The following is a 21213-nucleotide window of genomic DNA, read 5'->3' as shown; positions in this document are numbered from 1 at the left end:
ATTATGGTCAGGTTGGGAATTTAGCCAGGACACCAGGGTTAACACTCCTACTCTTACCATGGGATCTTTAGTGACCACAGAGAAGTCAGGACACCCGTTTAACATCCCATCCGAAAGACAGGATCCTACACAGGGAAATGTCACCAATCACTGGTCTGCAGCATTGGGATATTGTTTTAGACCAAAGGAAAGAGTGTCTCCTACTGGCCCTTCAACACCCCTTCTAGCAGCACCACTTAGTTTCAGAGCCAAGCCAGTGGGATGCAGTGTGGTATGCTGCTGGCTAGTATTGGAAACTGTGCTTTGGTGCCTCAGAAGGCAATTGTGGGATACAATGTAACCTAACAGTACTGTGGTTTGGTGTCAACTAAAGTAAAACACCCACATAGATCATACGTGTTGCTCTGTGAACAGGCAAGATCTATACTAGGGCTAGTCATGTTGAAATGTGTTGTCATGACGACCTATAAGATGATGGCACAGACCCACAACATTCTAGGCTTATTTAAATATGAGGAGACTCCTGATGAACTGCAAATTACATCATTACATAAGACAAATTCAAATCTGGACCTCGAAGCCAGTTCCACTGCTGATTTTCATTGGTCCCCTCTAATCAGGGACTGATCTAGACCTGGGACACCTGGTGGGTGCTATTAATTAGGGGCGGCAGGTAGCCTAGTGGTTAGAGCGTTGGACCTGTAGCCAAAATGTTTTCAGATCGAATCCCCGAACTGATAAGGTAAAAATCTGTCGTTCTGCCCCTGAACAAGGCAGTTAACCCACTGTTCCTAGGCCGTGATTGTAAATAAGAATGTGTTCTTAACTGACTTGCCTAGTTAAATATTCAATAAAAGTTAAATTTTCAATAAAATTAACAGGTAAAACAGCAAACCAGTAAGTGATCTGGACCTCCAGGCTCTGATTGGGATACCCCTGGCATAGTCTATAGATCACATATCCTAGTTCCAGCACAGCTTTTGATAAAAGCATCATCACCTAGCAGATAACCATTAAAGCTGAGTTGAAACCTCATCTAAAGACTTTATTATTGTCCTGGCGAGACTGGCGCCTACGGGAGCCCCCTGGGGAGACTGGCGCCTACGGGAGCCCCTGGGGAGACTGGCTCCTACGGGAGCCCCCTGGGGAGACTGGCGCCTACTGGCCTACATGGCTTGGCCTCTCAGTCCCAGGAGTGGCTATAGTGTCCGGGCTCTACACCTCATCGAAGCTGCACGTTACCGCCTTTTATAGCAGGCTGGAATTACTTCTAGCGTTGCTGTCTGGTCTGTGTTTGTCTGTCTGCAACTTCTCTTCTTTTCTCTCTGCTGTTTTTCTCTTCTCTTGCAATCTATCTATTATTGCTCTCTTTGGCTCTCTCTGGCTCTCTCTCTGTTCTGTCCTGTCCGTCCGTCCGTCTGTCAGTCTGTCTTTCTCCCACACTGATTCTTAACCTCTCTTTCTCTCTCCTTCCTCATTGGTTGGGGAGCGTCTGTAAAGCATACAGTGAGTGATGCGAACAGGTATAGAAAACACACACATAGTTGACAAAGCTACAAAATAATTAGATCATCTGTAAATAACTAGGGACTATAACTAAGTGATTGAGTGATTGAGTGAAGCTCTCCTCTCTTTCTTTCTTGAAATAACTCGTCAGAACAACTCGGCAGAACCGTCTTTGTTTCGGCGGCTGTCTCCTCATTGCTGTGGTATCTGGTGAACACAGGCAGAGCTACGTTAGCAATGTGATGACTTGCTCACCTGAGGGATCACTGACCCGCCGGCAGGGCAATGCCTTTGTTGATTATCGCCATTGCAGCGGCAGGATGGATTTTAAGCACCTGGGCCACAGACAGACGGGGAATGGGGTGGGAGTGCAAAGAGCATGTTTCCACCTCCACAAGGCCCCCTCCTGAGTATTTATACATGCACTTACTCCCTGAAAAGATCAGGAATGGGGTCATGAGTGACATTTATGTTATGTTATTGTAATATTCTAGAACCAAAGCTGCATTCTGAAGCATTGTCCGTGTTCCTTCTATACCTTTTAATAAACTACTCTATGTACAGTATCTAGGTCTAACCTTCTAGACTACTCTATGTGCAGTATCTAGGTCTAACCTTCTAGACTACTCTATGTGCAGTATCTAGGTCTAACCTTCTAGACTACTCTATGTGCAGTATCTAGGTCTAACCTTCTAGACTACTCTATGTGCAGTATCTAGGGCTAACCTTCTAGACTACTCTATGTACAGTATCTAGGTCTAACCTTCTAGACTACTCTATGTGCAGTATCTAGGGCTAACCTTCTAGACTACTCTATGTACAGTATCTAGGTCTAACCTTCTAGACTACTCTATGTACAGTATATAGGTCTAACCTTCTAGACTACTCTATGTACAGTATCTAGGTCTAACCTTCTAGACTACTCTATGTACAGTATCTAGGTCTAACCTTCTAGACTATTCTATGTACAGTATCTAGGTCTAACCTTCTAGACTACTCTATGTACAGTATCTAGGTCTAACCTTCTAGACTACTCTATGTACAGTATCTAGGTCTAACCTTCTAGACTACTCTATGTACAGTATCTAGGTCTAACCTTCTAGACTACTCTATGTACAGTATCTAGGTCTAACCTTCTAGACTATTCTATGTACAGTATCTAGGTCTAACCTTCTAGACTACTCTATGTACAGTATCTAGGTCTAACCTTCTAGACTACTCTATGTACAGTACAGTATCTAGGTCTAACCTTCTAGACTACTCTATGTGCAGTATCTAGGTCTAACCTTCTAGACTACTCTATGTGCAGTATCTAGGTCTAACCTTCTAGACTACTATGTCAGTATCTGTGCAGACTATCTATGTACAGTATCTAGGTCTAACCTTCTAGACTACTCTATGTACAGTATCTAGGTCTAACCTTCTAGACTACTCTATGTACAGTATCTAGGTCTAACCTTCTAGACTACTCTATGTACAGTATCTGTCTAACCTTCTACAGTATCTAGGTCTAACCTTCTAGACTATTCTATGTACAGTATCTAGGTCTAACCTTCTAGACTACTCTATGTACAGTATCTAGGTCTAACCTTCTAGACTACTCTATGTACAGTATCTAGGTCTAACCTTCTAGACTACTCTATGTACAGTATCTAGGTCTAACCTTCTAGACTACTCTATGTACAGTATCTAGGTCTAACCTTCTAGACTACTCTATGTACAGTATCTAGGTCTAACCTTCTAGAACTATGTACAGTATCTAGGTCTAACCTTCTAGACTATTCTATGTACAGTATCTAGGTATAACCTTCTAGACTACTCTATGTACAGTATCTAGGTCTAACCTTCTAGACTACTCTATGTACAGTACAGTATCTAGGTCTAACCTTCTAGACTATTCTATGTGCAGTATCTAGGTCTAACCTTCTAGACTACTCTATGTGCAGTATCTAGGTCTAACCTTCTAGACTACTCTATGTACAGTATCTAGGTCTAACCTTCTAGACTACTCTATGTACAGTATCTAGGTCTAATCTAGACTACTCTATGTGCAGTATCTAGGCTAACCTCTAGACTACTCTATGTGCAGTATCTAGGTCTAACCTTCTAGACTACTCTATGTGCAGTATCTAGGTCTAACCTTCTAGACTACTCTATGTGTACAGTATCTAGGTCTAACCTTCTAGACTACTCTATGTACAGTATCTAGGTCTAACCTTCTAGACTACTCTATGTACAGTATCTAGGTCTAACCTTCTAGACTACTCTATGTACAGTACAGTATCTAGGCCTAACGTCACGTCCCCAAACACACCGGAAAAGGGAAGAAAATGGCCACTGTTTGGAGGCACTACACGACACTAAAGTAAACTACACTACACACCACACCACACTACACCACACCATACGACACCAGTATACAATTACACTACACCACACTACACTATACACCACACTAAACACTAAACTACACTATTCTACACTACACCATACAACAATTGCTACGTTCTCCAAAAATGTTAGCCAGGAGATTCTGGGCGTTGCTGAATAAAAAGCTAACAAATAAAAATGTTTTTAAAAAAAGGATTGGAGGAAATGAAGACACCTTATGGAAGTTGAAAATAAGCTAGAAGTTGTGGAGGGGAAACGAAGTAGAAAAGTGAACTATCCCTTTAAGGCCTTTATTCCAGTGTGGCAGCTCTCAGAAGACCCAGAGCGATAATAATATCCAATGTGCTGAAAAGCCTGACTTCTGGCTGTCACAGCCTTAATTGCCTGGCAGTCTGCCCTTCACAAGTGCCAGTCCTTGAAAGTGTTTTCTTCCACTCTCACAATGATGGAGTAATTGTCCGAGTCGGAGATGGGGAGGCGAGATCTGCACTGCCAGAGTTCTGTACAGCGAAGCGCTGAGGAATTATGCGTGTGTGCAGATGTAAAGTTTTCGCTGTTTGTTCCTAGTGCTTATAAAAAACAAATGTTACGTGGATCTCCTTGTACATTTATAGGTTTAGTTTCAGTGCTTCATGAATTTCTGTTTTGCATGGGATAATGTAGCTAATGTAGATAATGTAGTCGTATTCTCATTCTATTACATTTCAATTTTCCCCCCCATTTCCCTCTTATTTGTATTGTTTGAGCCTCTAGTTTTTCACGTTTGTTCTCTAGTTTAGTAGCTTCAAAGGTTTCACTTCGAGTTCATCTAAGGCTAAGCTATAATAGTAGGGAGGGTAGACCAGATTGTCAGAGTAGGAGTGCTGATCCTAATGGATAAGATTGTATGAACATATCCTAGATCAGCACTCCTACTCTGAGAAAGGGGCACAGTGGGTAGTGCATTGTGGGAGAAGTGATGATTATTTATTTCAAGTGATGGCCTAGTTCGCTAGCCTCCCACAATCCCCCATCACCTCCTGACAGATGAGTTTGCCCAACACATATCCTGTGAGAGAGAAACCTCAGTGTCTGTGTGTACAGTACATGTCTGTTCATATAATATACTCTTTGACGGGGATCTTCTTTGACGGGGATCTTCTCCCCTTACACCAAATGTACATCTTCCACTCTCTCAGCCGTCCGCTAGGTCCTCTCAAACGAAAATATGCATATATAGAAGGTCCACACGGAACACTGTGCAGACAGGAGGGGAAGTTTGATTGAAGCAAAAGGAATAGATTTCCCCTCCCAACACTGAGGCTACCCATGGGGCAGGCAGTGCAATTCATCAAATTCTACAAATCTAGTTCACACACACCATACAATAATCAGACATCAAGAGAGATCTGAAGTGCCGACTCATCAGAGAGGACCCCCATCAGGGGACCTGTCTGTCTATAGGTTGACTCTGACAAGGGAACTCCATGCTCTGACTGTTCTCTTGTGACAAACACTTACATATATATAGTGCATTCGGAAACTATTCACACCCCTGGACTTTTTCTACATTTTGCTATTCTTAAATGGATTAAATAGTTTTTCCCCCCTCAATCTACACACAATACCCCATAATGATAAAGCAACAACAGGTTTTTAGACATTTTTGCAAACTTATAAAAAAAAAACTGATATCACATTTTTATGACAAGTTTTCAGACCCTTTACTCATTACTTTGTTGAAGCACATTTGGCAGCGATTACAGCCTCAAGTCTTCTTGGGTATGATGCTACAAGCTTGAACACCTGTATTTGGGGAGTTTCTCCCCTTCTTCTCTGCAGATCTTCTCGAGCTCTGTCAGGTTAGATGGGGAGTGTCGCTGCGCAGCTATTTTCAGGTCTCTCCAGAGATGTTAGATCAGGTTCAAGTCCGGGCTCTGGTTGGGCCACTCAAGGACATTCAAAGACTTTTATGAAGCCACTCCTGCGTTGTCTTGACTGTGTGCTTAGGCTCGTTGTCCTGTTGGAAGGTGAACCTTGGCCCCAGTCTGAGGTCCTGAGCGCTCTGGAGCAGGTTTTCATCAAGGATCTCTCTGTACTTTGCTCAGTTAATCTTTCCCTCGATCCTGACTAGTCTCCCAGTCCCTGAAAACATCCCCACAGCATGATGCTGCCACAACCATGCTTTTTTATTTTACCTTTATTTAACTAGGCAAGTCAGTTAAGAATGAATTCTTATTTAGTCCAACGCTCTAACCCTAGGATACCTGGCGCCCCTTAGGTTTCCTCCAGACGTAACACTTGGCATTAAGGCCAAAGAGTTCAATCTTGGTTTCATCAGACCAGAGAATCTTGTTTCTCATGGTCTGAGAGTCCTTTAGGTGCCTTTTAGCAAAATCCAAGTTAGCTGTCGTATGCCTGTTACTGAGGAGTGGCTTCCGTCTTGCCACTTAACCATAAAAGCCTGATTGGTGGAGTGCTGCAGAGATGGTTGTCCTTCTGAAAGGTTCCCCCATCTCCACATAGGAACTCTGGAGCTTTGTCAGAGTGACCATCGGGTTCTTGGTCACCTCCCTGGTTCCAAACTTCTTCCAATAAAGGATGATGGAGGCCACTGTGTTCTTAGGAACCTTCAATGCTGCAGACATTTTCTGGTACCATTCCCCAGATCTGGGCCTCGAAACAATCCTGTCTCTGACAATTCCTTCAACCTCATGGCTTGGTTTTTGCTCTGACATGCACTGTCAACCGTGGGACCTTTATATAGACAGGTGAGTGCCTTTCCAAATCATGTCCAATCAATTGAATTTACCACAGGTGGACTCCAAGTTGTAGAAACATCTCAAGGATGCTCAATGGAAACAGGATGCACCTGAACTCAATTTCGAGTCTCATAGCAAAGGGTCTGAATAATTATGTAATTAATGTATTTTTATTTTTATTTTTGATAAATTTGCAAAAGAATCTAAAAAGCTGTTTTCACATTGTCATTTTGGGTTATTGTGTGTAGATTGATGAGGGGAAAAAAACACTTCATTGTTAAATTTTATATGATACAATGCCTTTAGAAAGTATTCACACCCCTTGACTTTTTCCACATTTTGTTGTATTACAGCCTAAATTTAAAATAGATTAAATTGATGTTGCATCACTGGCCTACACACAATAACCTACCATGTCAAAGTCAAATCATGTTTTTAGAAATTTTTACAAATTAATTGCAAATAAAAAGCTTAATTGTCTTGTGTCAATAAGTATTCAACCCTGTTGTTATGGCAAGCCTAATAAGTTCAGTAGTAAAGATTTGCTTAACAAGTCTATGTATCATGATTTTTTTAATGACTACCTACCTTATCCCTGTACCCCACACATACAATTATCTGTAAGGTCCCTCAGTCGAGCAGTAAATTTCAAACACAGATTCAACCACAAAGACCAGGGAGGTTTTCCAATGCCTGGTAAAGAAGGGCACCCATTGGTAGATGGGTAAAAAAAAAAGCAGACATTGAATATTCCTTTGAGCATGGGGAAGTTATTAATTACACTTTGGGTGGCGTATCAATACACCCAGTCACTACAAAGATAAAGGCGTCCTTCCTAACTCAGTTGCCGGAGAGGAAGTTGCCGGAGAGGGATTTCACCATGAGGCCAATGGTGACTTTAAAACAGTTAGAGTTTTTAAATGCTGTGATAAGAGAAAACGGAGGATGGATCAACAACATTGTCGTTACTCTACATTACTAACCTAATTGACAGAGTGAAAAGAAGGAAGCCTGTACAGAATAAAAATATTCCAAAACATGCATCCTGTTTGCAACAAGGCACTAAAGCAATACTGAAAAATAAATACGTTAAAAAAGTGTTATGTTTGGGGCCAATCCAATAAAACACATCACTGAGTACCGTTCACTTTTTTTCAAGGATAGTGGTGGTTGCATCATGTTATGGGTATGCTTGTAATCATTAAGGATTGGGAAGTTCTTCAGGATAAAAAATAAACTGAATAGAGCTAAGCACAGGCAAAATCCTAGAATTAAACCTTGTTCAGTCTGCTTTCCAACAGACACTGGAAGATGAATTCACCTTTCAGCAGGACAATAACCCAAAACACAAGACCAAATCTACAGTGTTGTTTACAAAGATGTCAGGGAATGTTCAAGTAACAGTTTTGACTTAAATGTGCTTGAAAATCTATGGCAAGACCTGAAAATGGTTGTCTAGCAATGATCAACAACAAATTTGACAGAGCTTGAACAATCCAGGTGTGGAAAGCGAAAGTCGCTGCCAAAGGTGATTCTAATGTATTGATTCAAGGGTTTGAGCACTTATCTAATCAAGATATGTTAGTGTTTTATTTGTTATATTTTTTGTATGCACATCTAATTGTTCTTTCACTTTGTCATTATAGTATTTTGTGTAGATCGTTGACAAAAAAATGACTTTTAAATCCATTTGAATCCCACTTTCTAACACAACAAAAAGTCAAGGGGTGTGAATACTTTCAGAAGGCACTGTGTGTGTGTGTGTGTGTGTGTATATATATATATGTGTGTATGCCCCAATCCTTGCACTCAAGTATTTTGAAACCAATATGAAACATATAACACCATAGCAATAATGATACAAGGCTTGCCTGTATGTGTTTTGATATTGAATGCAAGGATTGTGTCATACACATGCTTGTTATGGGTCATATTATCCACTGCTAACCTGCGCCTGTATTCACAAAGGGTCTCAGAGTACGTGTGATGATCCCAGAGCATTAATACGTCCCTGAGGCTTGAAAGAGAGAAGTTCCTTTGGAATTCCAGACAAAGGGGCTGATCTCCAAACAACAGCAGTCTGTCCTTGCCCTCCAGGGTGTGGTCTACGGAGCCGTGTGTAGAGTTGCATCCTCTCAGTGACGCTCTGCGTACACATACGGCCATGTCTGCTCTGTGTGACCCTGTGCTGCTTTCTGTCTCTTTTCTCACCAGGCCAGGTGGCCGTATGTCCAACCCCCAGCAGGCCGACTTGAGGCTTTCCAGCACCATCAGCGAGGCTTCCACTGTGGACACCGCTTCGGGGTCAAAGGTCAGTCCCAAAACTTTATCCATTTATTTTCTCCCGGCCCTCTGCAATTTGACACGTTGTGAATTGCATTATCTTTTTGAAGAACATTTGACATCTTATCCAGAGCTATTTAGGTTGTGCCTTGATCAGGGACACATCGATTAGATTTTTCCTAGTCGGCTTGGGGATTCGAACCAGCAACCTTTCAGTTACTGGCCCAACATTATTAACCACAAGGCTACCTGCCCTCCTATCTGTTTCACTTTCTGTGCTGGGTGAAAACTACATTGAACAAAAATATAAACGCAACATGTAAAGTGTTGGTCCCATGTTTCATGAGCTAAAATAAAAGATCCCAGAAATGTTCCATATGCACAAAAAACTAATTTCTCTGAAATGATGTGCACAAATGTGTTTACATCCCTGTCAGTGAACAATTCTCCTTTGCCGAGATAATCCAGCCACCTGACAGGTGTGGCATATCAAGAAGCTGATTAAGCAGCATGATCATTACACAGGTGCACCTTGTGCTGTTGACAATAAAATGCGCAGTTTTGTCACACAACACAATGCCACTGCTGTCTCAAGTTTTGAGGGAGCGTGCAATTGGCATGCTGACTGCAGGAATGTCCACCAGATCTGTTGCCAGAGAATGTAATTTTAATTTCTCTTCTGTAAGAGAAGACACACACACTCCGTCGTTTTATAGAATTTGGCAGTTCATCCAACCGGCCAGCCCAGGACCTCCACATCTGGCTTCTTAACCTGCAGGATCATCTGAGACCAGCCACCCAGCTGATGAAACTATGGGTTTGCACAACCTCATTTCTGCACAAATTGTCAGAAACCATCTCAGGGAAACTCATCTGTGTGCTCGTCATCCTCACCAGGGTCTTGACCTGACTGCAGTTCGGTGTCGTAACCAACTTCAGTGGGCAAATGCTCACTTTCGATGGCCACTGGCATGCTGAAGAAGTGCGCTCTTCACAGATGAATCCCAGTTTCAACTGTACCGGGCAGATGGCAGACAGCGTAGCGTGTATGGCATCATGTGGGCGAGCGGTTTGCTGATGTCAACGTTGTGAACAGAGGGCCCCATGGTGGAGGTGGGGTTATGGTATGGGCAGGCATAAGCTACGGACAACGAACACAATTGCATTTTATCGATGGCAATTTGAATGCACAGAGATACCTTGACGAGATGCTGAGGCCCATTGTCGGGCCACTCATCCACTGCCATCACCTCATGTTTCAGCATGATAATGCACAGCCCCGTGTCGCAAGGATCTGTACATATTTCCTGGAAGCTGAAAATGTCCCAGTTCTTCTGGCCTGCATACTCTCCAGGATCAACGTGAACGACAGTGTTTTCCAGTTCCCACCAATATCCATCAACTTTGCACAGCAATTGAGTTGGACAACATTCCACAGGCCACAATCAACATCCCGATCAACTCTATGTGAAGGAGATGTGTCGCCCTGCACAAGGCAAATGGTGGTCAAACCAGATATGGACTAGTTTTCTGATCCTCAGCCCTTTATTTATGTATCTGTGACCAAAACATGCATATCTGTATTCCCGGTTGTGAAATCCATAGATTTGGGCCTAAAGAATGTATTTAAATTGCCTGATTTCCTTATAAGGAACTGTAACTCAGTAAAATCATACATTTAAAAAAAATCCAGATATTTTTGTTCAGTGTAAATGAAATACACTCCTCAAGTTACAAACCTGTTCGTAAAGTGTTTAGTTCAGTGTACAGGTGGGGTAGAAAACCTGAAACAGTACCAGTCAAAAGTTTGGAGACACCTACTCATTCAAGGGTTTCTTTATTTTCACTATTTTCTACATTGTAGAGTAATAGTGAAGACATCAAAACTATGAAATAACACATATGGAATCATTTAGTAACCAAGTGTTAAAGAAAGTGTTAAAGAAATCAAAATATAGTTTATATTTGAGATTCTTCAAAGTAGCCACCATTTGTCTTGATGACAGCTTTGCACACTCTTGTCATTCTCTCAACCAGCTTCATGAGATAGTCACCTGGAATGTGTTTTAATTAACAAGTGTGCCTTGTTAAAAGTTTGAGCCAATCAGTTGTGTTGTGACAAGGTAGGGGTAGTATACAGAAGATAGCCCTATTTGATAAAAGACCAAGTCCATATTATGGAAAGAACAGCTCAACTGGTGTAGACCTTACAGAGAAACGGTTACTTACAAGCCCTTAACCAACATTGCTTTAAGAAGTTTTAAGAAAAAGTGTTAAGTAAAAAATAGATGAGTAAAAAATGTTAAATAAAAGTAACAAATAATTAAACAGCAGCAGTAAAAAAAACAAGTGAGGCTTTATACAGGGAGTACCAGTACAGAGTCAATGTGGAGGCTATATACAGGGAGTACCAGTACAGAGTCAATGTGGAGGCTATATACAGGGGTACCAGTACAGAGTCAATGTGGAGGCTATATACAGGGGGTACCGGTACAGAGTCAATGTGGAGGCTATATACAGGGAGTACCAGTACAGAGTCAATGTGGAGGCTATATACAGGGGGTACCAGTACAGAGTCAATGTGGAGGCTATATACAGGGGGTACCAGTACAGAGTCAATGTGGAGGCTATATACAGGGGGTACCGGTACAGAGTCAATGTGGAGGCTATATACAGGGGTACCAGTACAGAGTCAATGTGGAGGCTATATACAGGGGGTACCAGTACAGAGTCAATGTGGAGGCTATATACAGGGGGTACCGGTACAGAGTCCATGTGGAGGCTATATACAGGGGGTACCGGTACAGAGTCAATGTGGAGGCTATATACAGGGGTACCAGTACAGAGTCCATGTGGAGGCTATATACAGGGGTACCGGTACAGAGTCAATGTGGAGGCTATATACAGGGAGTACCAGTACAGAGTCAATGTGGAGGCTATATACAGGAGTACCAGTACAGAGTCAATGTGGAGGCTATATACAGGGTACCAGTACAGAGTCAATGTGGAGGCTATATACAGGGGGTACCAGTACAGAGTCAATGTGGAGGCTATATACAGGGAGTACCAGTACAGAGTCAATGTGGAGGCTATATACAGGGGGTACCAGTACAGAGTCAATGTGGAGGCTATATACAGGGGGTACCAGTACAGAGTCAATGTGGAGGCTATATACAGGGGGTACCGGTACAGAGTCAATGTGGAGGCTATATACAGGGGGTACCAGTACAGAGTCAATGTGGAGGCTATATACAGGGGTACCAGTACAGAGTCAATGTGGAGGCTATATACAGGGGGTACCGGTACAGAGTCCATGTGGAGGCTATATACAGGGGGTACCAGTACAGAGTCAATGTGGAGGCTATATACAGGGGGTACCAGTACAGAGTCCATGTGGAGGCTATATACAGGGGGTACCGGTACAGAGTCAATGTGGAGGCTATATACAGGGGGTACCGGTACAGAGTCAATGTGGAGGCTTTATACAGGGGGTACCAGTACAGAGTCAATGTGGAGGCTATATACAGGCGGTACCAGTACAGAGTCAATGTGGAGGCTATATACAGGGGGTACCAGTACAGAGTCAATGTGGAGGCTATATACAGGGGGTACCAGTACAGAGTCAATGTGGAGGCTATATACAGGGGGTACCAGTACAGAGTCAATGTGGAGGCTATATACAGGGGGTACCAGTACAGAGTCAATGTGGAGGCTATATACAGGCGGTACCAGTACAGAGTCAATGTGGAGGCTATATACAGGGGGTACCGGTACAGAGTCAATGTGGAGGTTATATACAGGGGGTACCGGTACAGAGTCAATGTGGAGGCTATATACAGGGGGTACCAGTACAGAGTCAATGTGGAGGCTATATACAGGGGTACCAGTACAGAGTCAATGTGGAGGCTATATACAGGGGGTACCAGTACAGAGTCAATGTGGAGGCTATATACAGGGGGTACCAGTACAGAGTCAATGTGGAGGCTATATACAGGAGTACCGGTACAGAGTCAATGTGGAGGCTATATACAGGGGTACCAGTACAGAGTCAATGTGGAGGCTATATACAGGGGGTACCGGTACAGAGTCAATGTGGAGGCTATATACAGGGGGTACCAGTACAGAGTCAATGTGGAGGCTATATACAGGGGTACTGGTACACAGTCAATGTGGAGGCTATATACAGGGGTACCGGTACAGAGTCAATGTGGAGGCTATATACAGGGGGTACCGGTACAGAGTCAATGTAGAGGCTATATACAGGGGTACTGGTACAGAGTCAATGTGGAGGCTATATACAGGGGCTACTGGTACAGAGTCAATGTGGAGGCTATATACAGGGGGTACCGGTACAGAGTCAATGTAGAGGCTATATACAGGGGGTACTGGTACAGAGTCAATGTGGAGGCTATATACAGGGGCTACCGGTACAGAGTCAATGTGGAGGCTATATACAGGGGGTACCGGTACAGAGTCAATGTAGAGGCTATATACAGGGGGTACTGGTACAGAGTCAATGTGGAGGCTATATACAGGGGGTACCGGTACAGAGTCAATGTAGAGGCTATATACAGGGGTACTGGTACAGAGTCAATGTGGAGGCTATATACAGGGGGTACTGGTACAGAGTCAATGTGGAGGCTATATACAGGGGGTACCGGTACAGAGTCAATGTGGAGGCTATATACAGGGGGTACCGGTACAGAGTCAATGTAGAGGCTATATACAGGGGGTACTGGTACAGAGTCAATGTGGAGGCTATATACAGGGGGTACTGGTACAGAGTCAATGTGGAGGCTATATACAGGGGGTACCGGTACAGAGTCAATGTGGAGGTTATATACAGGGGGTACCTGGTACAGAGTCAATGTGGAGGCTATATACAGGGGGTACTGGTACAGAGTCAATGTGGAGGCTATATACAGGGGGTACCGGTACAGAGTCAATGTAGAGGCTATATACAGGGGGTACTGGTACAGAGTCAATGTGGAGGCTATATACAGGGGGTACCGGTACAGAGTCAATGTGGAGGTTATATACAGGGGGTACCTGGTACAGAGTCAATGTGGAGGCTATATACAGGGGGTACCGGTACAGAGTCAATGTGGAGACTATATACAGGGGGTACCTGGTACAGAGTCAATGTGGAGACTATATACAGGGGGTACCAGTACAGAGTCAATGTGGAGGTTATATACAGGGGGTACCAGTACAGAGTCAATGTGGAGGCTATATACAGGGGGTACCAGTACAGAGTCAATGTGGAGGCTTTATACAGGGGTACCGGTACAGAGTCAATGTGGAGGCTTTATACAGGGGGTACCGGTACAGAGTCAATGTGGAGGCTATATACAGGGGGTACCGGTACAGAGTCAATGTGGAGGCTTTATACAGGGGGTACCGGTACAGAGTCAATGTGGAGGCTATATACAGGGGGTACCGGTACAGAGTCAATGTGGAGGCTATATACAGGGGGTACCGGTACAGAGTCAATGTGGAGGCTATATACAGGGTACCAGTACAGAGTCAATGTGGAGGCTATATACAGGGGTACGGTACAGAGTCAATGTGGAGGCTATATACAGGGGGTACCAGTACAGAGTCAATGTGGAGACTATATACAGGGGGTACCGGTACAGAGTCAATGTGGAGGCTATATACAGGGGGTACCGGTACAGAGTCAATGTGGAGGCTATATACAGGGGTACCGGTACAGAGTCAATGTGGAGGCTATATACAGGGGGTACCGGTACAGAGTCAATGTGGAGGCTATATACAGGGGGTACCGGTACAGAGTCAATGTGGAGGCTATATACAGGGGTACCGGTACAGAGTCAATGTGGAGGCTATATACAGGGGTACCAGTACAGAGTCAATGTGGAGACTATATACAGGGGTACCGGTACAGAGTCAATGTGGAGGCTTTATACAGGGAGTACCGGTACAGAGTCAATGTGGAGGCTATATACAGGGGGTACCGGTACAGAGTCAATGTGGAGGCTATATACAGGGGGTACCGGTACAGAGTCAATGTGGAGGCTATATACAGGGGGTACCGGTACAGAGTCAATGTGGAGGCTATATACAGGGGGTACCAGTACAGAGTCAATGTGGAGACTATATACAGGGGGTACCGGTACAGAGTCAATGTGGAGGCTTTATACAGGGAGTACCGGTACAGAGTCAATGTGGAGGCTATATACAGGGGGTACCGGTACAGAGTCAATGTGGAGGCTTTATACAGGGAGTACCGGTACAGAGTCAATGTGGAGGCTATATACAGGGGTACCGGTACAGAGTCAATGTGGAGGCTATATACAGGGGTACCAGTACAGAGTCAATGTGGAGGCTATATACAGGGGTACCGGTACAGAGTCAATGTGGAGGCTATATACAGGGGGTACCAGTACAGAGTCAATGTGGAGGCTATATACAGGGGGTACCAGTACAGAGTCAATGTGGAGGCTATATACAGGGGTACCCGGTACAGAGTCAATGTGGAGGCTATATACAGGGGTACCAGTACAGAGTCAATGTGGAGGCTTTATACAGGGGGTACCGGTACAGAGTCAATGTGGAGGCTATATACAGGGGTACCAGTACAGAGTCAATGTGGAGGCTATATACAGGGGGTACCAGTACAGTGTCAATGTGGAGGATATATACAGGGGGTACCAGTACAGAGTCAATGTGGAGGATATATACAGGGGGTACCGGTACAGAGTCAATGTGGAGACTATATACAGGGGGTACCGGTACAGAGTCAATGTAGAGGCTATATACAGGGGGTACCAGTACAGAGTCAATGTGGAGGCTATATACAGGGGGTACCGGTACAGAGTCAATGTGGAGACTATATACAGGGGGTACCAGTACAGAGTCAATGTGGAGGATATATACAGGGGGTACCGGTACAGAGTCAATGTGGAGGATATATACAGGGGGTACCGGTACAGAGTCAATGTAGAGGCTATATACAGGGGGTACCAGTACAGAGTCAATGTGGAGACTATATACAGGGGGTACTGGTACAGAGTCAATGTGGAGGTTATATACAGGGGGTACCAGTACAGAGTCAATGTGGAGGCTTTATACAGGGGGTACCGGTACAGAGTCAATGTGGAGGTTATATACAGGGGGTACCAGTACAGAGTCAATGTGGAGGTTATATACAGGGGGTACCAGTACAGAGTCAATGTGGAGGCTTTATACAGGGGGTACCGGTACAGAGTCAATGTGGAGACTATATACAGGGGGTACCAGTACAGAGTCAATGTGGAGGCTATATACAGGGGGTACCGGTACAGAGTCAATGTGGAGACTATATACAGGGGGTACCGGTACAGAGTCAATGTGGAGGCTATATACAGGGGGTACCGGTACAGAGTCAATGTAGAGGCTATATACAGGGGGTACCAGTACAGAGTCAATGTAGAGGCTATATACAGGGGGTACCAGTACAGAGTCAATGTGGAGGCTATATACAGGGGGTACCAGTACAGAGTCAATGTGGAGGCTTTATACAGGGGGTACCGGTACAGAGTCAATGTGGAGGTTATATACAGGGGGTACCAGTACAGAGTCAATGTGGAGGCTTTATACAGGGGTACCGGTACAGAGTCAATGTGGAGGTTATATACAGGGGGTACCAGTACAGAGTCAATGTGGAGGCTATATACAGGGGTACCGGTACAGAGTCAATGTAGAGGCTATATACAGGGGGTACCGGTACAGAGTCAATGTAGAGGCTATATACAGGGGTACCAGTACAGAGTTAATGTGGAGACTATATACAGGGGGTACCAGTACAGAGTCAATGTGGAGGCTATATACAGGGGTACTGGTACAGAGTCAATGTGGAGGCTATATACAGGGGTACCAGTACAGAGTCAATGTGGAGGCTATATACAGGGGGTACCAGTACAGAGTCAATGTGGAGGCTATATACAGGGGGTACCGGTACAGAGTCAATGTGGAGGCTATATACAGGGGTACCGGTACAGAGTTAATGTGGAGACTATATACAGGGGTACCAGTACAGAGTCAATGTGGAGGCTATATACAGGGGGTACCAGTACAGAGTCAATGTGGAGACTATATACAGGGGGTACCAGTACAGAGTCAATGTGGAGGCTATATACAGGGGGTACCGGTACAGAGTCAATGTAGAGGCTATATACAGGGGGTACCGGTACAGAGTTAATGTGGAGACTATATACAGGGGGTACCAGTACAGAGTCAATGTGGAGGCTATATACAGGGGTACTGGTACAGAGTCAATGTGGAGGCTATATACAGGGGGTACGGTACAGAGTCAATGTGGAGACTATATACAGGGGTACCAGTACAGAGTCAATGTGGAGGCTATATACAGGGGGTACTGGTACAGAGTCAATGTGGAGGCTATATACAGGGGGTACCGGTACAGAGTCAATGTAGAGGCTATATACAGGGGGTACCGGTACAGAGTTAATGTGGAGACTATATACAGGGGGTACCAGTACAGAGTCAATGTGGAGGCTATATACAGGGGGTACTGGTACAGAGTCAATGTGGAGGCTATATACAGGGGGTACCGGTACAGAGTCAATGTAGAGGCTATATACAGGGGGTACCGGTACAGAGTCAATGTGGAGACTATATACAGGGGGTACCGGTACAGAGTCAATGTGGAGGCTTTATACAGGGGGTACCAGTACAGAGTCAATGTGGAGGCTATATACAGGGGGTACCGGTACAGAGTCAATGTGGAGGCTATATACAGGGGGTACCGGTACAGAGTCTATGTGGAGGCTATATACAGGGGGTACCGGTACAGAGTCAATGTGGAGGCTATATACAGGGGTACCAGTACAGAGTCAATGTGGAGGCTATATACAGGGGAGTACCAGTACAGAGTCAATGTGGAGGCTATATACAGGGGTACCAGTACAGAGTCAATGTGGAGGCTATATACAGGGAGTACCAGTACAGAGTCAATGTGGAGGCTATATACAGGGGTACCAGTACAGAGTCAATGTGGAGGCTATATACAGGGGGTACCGGTACAGAGTCAATGTAGAGGCTATATACAGGGGTACCGGTACAGAGTTAATGTGGAGACTATATACAGGGGTACCAGTACAGAGTCAATGTGGAGGCTATATACAGGGGTACTGGTACAGAGTCAATGTGGAGGCTATATACAGGGGGTACCGGTACAGAGTCAATGTGGAGACTATATACAGGGGGTACCAGTACAGAGTCAATGTGGAGGCTATATACAGGGGTACTGGTACAGAGTCAATGTGGAGGCTATATACAGGGGGTACCGGTACAGAGTCAATGTAGAGGCTATATACAGGGGGTACCGGCACAGAGTTAATGTGGAGACTATATACAGGGGTACCAGTACAGAGTCAATGTGGAGGCTATATACAGGGGGTACCAGTACAGAGTCAATGTGGAGGCTATATACAGGGGGTACCAGTACAGAGTCAATGTGGAGGCTATATACAGGGGTACCGGTACAGAGTCAATGTGGAGGCTATATACAGGGGTACTGGTACAGAGTCAATGTGGAGGCTATATACAGGGGGTACTGGTACAGAGTCAATGTGGAGGCTATATACAGGGGTACCAGTACAGAGTCAATGTGGAGGCTATATACAGGGGGTACCAGTACAGAGTCAATGTGGAGGCTATATACAGGGGTACTGGTACAGAGTCAATGTGGAGGCTATATACAGGGGTACCGGTACAGAGTTAATGTGGAGGCTATATACAGGGGTACTGGTAGAGAGTCAATGTGGAGGATATATACAGGGGGTACCGGTACAGAGTCAATGTGGAGGCTATATACAGGGGGTACCAGTACAGAGTCAATGTGGAGGCTATATACAGGGGGGTACCAGTACAGAGTCAATGTGGAGGCTATATACAGGGGGTACTGGTACAGAGTCAATGTGGAGGCTATATACAGGGGGTACCGGTACAGAGTTAATGTGGAGGCTATATACAGGGGGTACTGGTACAGAGTCCATGTGGAGACTATATACAGGGGGTACCGGTACAGAGTCAATGTGGAGGCTATATACAGGGGGTACCGGTACAGAGTCAATGTGGAGGCTATATACAGGGGGTACCGGTACAGAGTCAATGTGGAGACTATATACAGGGGGTACCGGTACAGAGTCAATGTGGAGGCTATATACAGGGGGTACCGGTACAGAGTCAATGTGGAGACTATATACAGGGGGTACCGGTACAGAGTCAATGTGGAGGCTATATACAGGGGGTACCGGTACAGAGTCAATGTAGAGGCTATATACAGGGGGTACCGGTACAGAGTTAATGTGGAGACTATATACAGGGGGTACCAGTACAGAGTCAATGTGGAGGCTATATACAGGGGGTACCAGTACAGAGTCAATGTGGAGGCTATATACAGGGGGTACCGGTACAGAGTCAATGTGGAGGCTATATACAGGGGTACCGGTACAGAGTCAATGTGGAGGCTATATACAGGGGGTACTGGTACAGAGTCAATGTGGAGGCTATATACAGGGGGTACTGGTACAGAGTCAATGTGGAGGCTATATACAGGGGTACCAGTACAGAGTCAATGTGGAGGCTATATACAGGGGTACCAGTACAGAGTCAATGTGGAGGCTATATACAGGGGTACTGGTACAGAGTCAATGTGGAGGCTATATACAGGGGTACCGGTACAGAGTTAATGTGGAGGCTATATACAGGGGGTACTGGTAGAGAGTCAATGTGGAGGATATATACAGGGGGTACCGGTACAGAGTCAATGTGGAGGCTATATACAGGGGTACCAGTACAGAGTCAATGTGGAGGCTATATACAGGGGGTACCAGTACAGAGTCAATGTGGAGGCTATATACAGGGGTACTGGTACAGAGTCAATGTGGAGGCTATATACAGGGGTACCGGTACAGAGTTAATGTGGAGGCTATATACAGGGGGTACTGGTACAGAGTCCATGTGGAGGCTATAGGGGTACCGGTACAGAGTCAATGTGGAGGCTATATACAGGGTACCGGTACAGGAGTCAATGTGGAGGCTATATACAGGGGTTGCAGTACAGAGTCAATGTGGAGGCTATATACAGGGGTACGGTACAGAGTCAATGGAGGCTATATACAGGGGTACCAGTACAGAGTCAATGTGGAGGCTATATACAGGGGTACCGGTACAGAGTCAATGTGGAGGCTATATACAGGGGTACCGGTACAGAGTCAATGTGGAGGCTATATACAGGGGGTACCAGTACAGAGTCAATGTGGAGGCTATATACAGGGGTACCGGTACAGAGTCATGTGGAGGCTATATACAGGGGGTAGCAGTACAGAGTCAATGTGGAGGCTATATACAGGGTACCGGTGCAGAGTCAATGTGGAGGCTATATACAGGGGGTACAGTACAGAGTCAATGTGGAGGCTATATACAGGGTACCGGTACAGAGTCAATGTGGAGGCTATATACAGAGTACCGGTACAGAGTCAATGTGGAGGCTATATACAGGGGTACGGTACAGAGTCAATGTGGAGGGCTATATACAGGGGTACCGGTACAGAGTCAATGTGGAGGCTATATACAGGGGTACCGGTACAGAGTCAATGTGGGAGGCTATATACAGGGGTACCGGTACAGAGTCATGTGGAGGCTATATACAGGGTACCGGTACAGAGTCAATGTGGAGACTATATACAGGGTGCCGGTACAGAGTCAATGTGGAGGCTATATACAGGGGCTACCGGTACAGAGTCAATGTGGAGGCTATATACAGGGGTACCGGTACAGAGTCAATGTGGAGGCTATATACAGGGTACCGGTACAGAGTCAATGTGGAGGCTATATACAGGGTACCGGTACAGGTCAATGTGGAGGCTATATACAGGGGTACGGTACAGAGTCAATGTGGAGGCTATATACAGGGGGTACGGTACAGAGTCAATGTGGAGGCTATATACAGGGGTACCGGTACAGAGTCAATGTGGAGGCTATATACAGGGAGTACCGGTACAGAGTCAATGTGGAGACTATATACAGGGGTACCGGTACAGAGTCAATGTGGAGGCTATATACAGGGGCTACCGGTACAGAGTCAATGTGGAGGCTATATACAGGGGGTACCGGTACAGAGTCAATGTGGAGGCTATATACAGGGGTACCGGTACAGAGTCAATGTGGAGGCTATATACAGGGGGTACCGGTACAGAGTCAATGTGGAGGCTATATACAGGGGTACCAGTACAGAGTCAATGTGGAGACTATATACAGGGGG

At 45.1% G+C, this 21213-nt stretch overlaps 1 protein-coding gene across 1 annotated transcript in view; it reads left to right on the top strand.

The window, feature by feature from the left end:
• LOC115144711 (pleckstrin homology domain-containing family A member 7-like) overlaps positions 1-21213 on the top strand; it is a 233213-nt gene that overhangs the window by 112883 nt on the left and 99117 nt on the right. Inside the window, 1 exon segment of the mRNA XM_065002989.1 lies at positions 8853-8949. Within this exon segment, the coding sequence (XP_064859061.1) occupies positions 8853-8949 (97 nt within the window).

The sequence above is a fragment of the Oncorhynchus nerka genome, linkage group LG17, assembly GCF_034236695.1.
Source record: "Oncorhynchus nerka isolate Pitt River linkage group LG17, Oner_Uvic_2.0, whole genome shotgun sequence".
NCBI classification, from domain to species: domain Eukaryota; kingdom Metazoa; phylum Chordata; class Actinopteri; order Salmoniformes; family Salmonidae; genus Oncorhynchus; species Oncorhynchus nerka.
The sequence above is the reverse complement of the archived record's forward strand: the minus strand, read 5'-3'. Positions and strand labels throughout refer to the sequence as shown.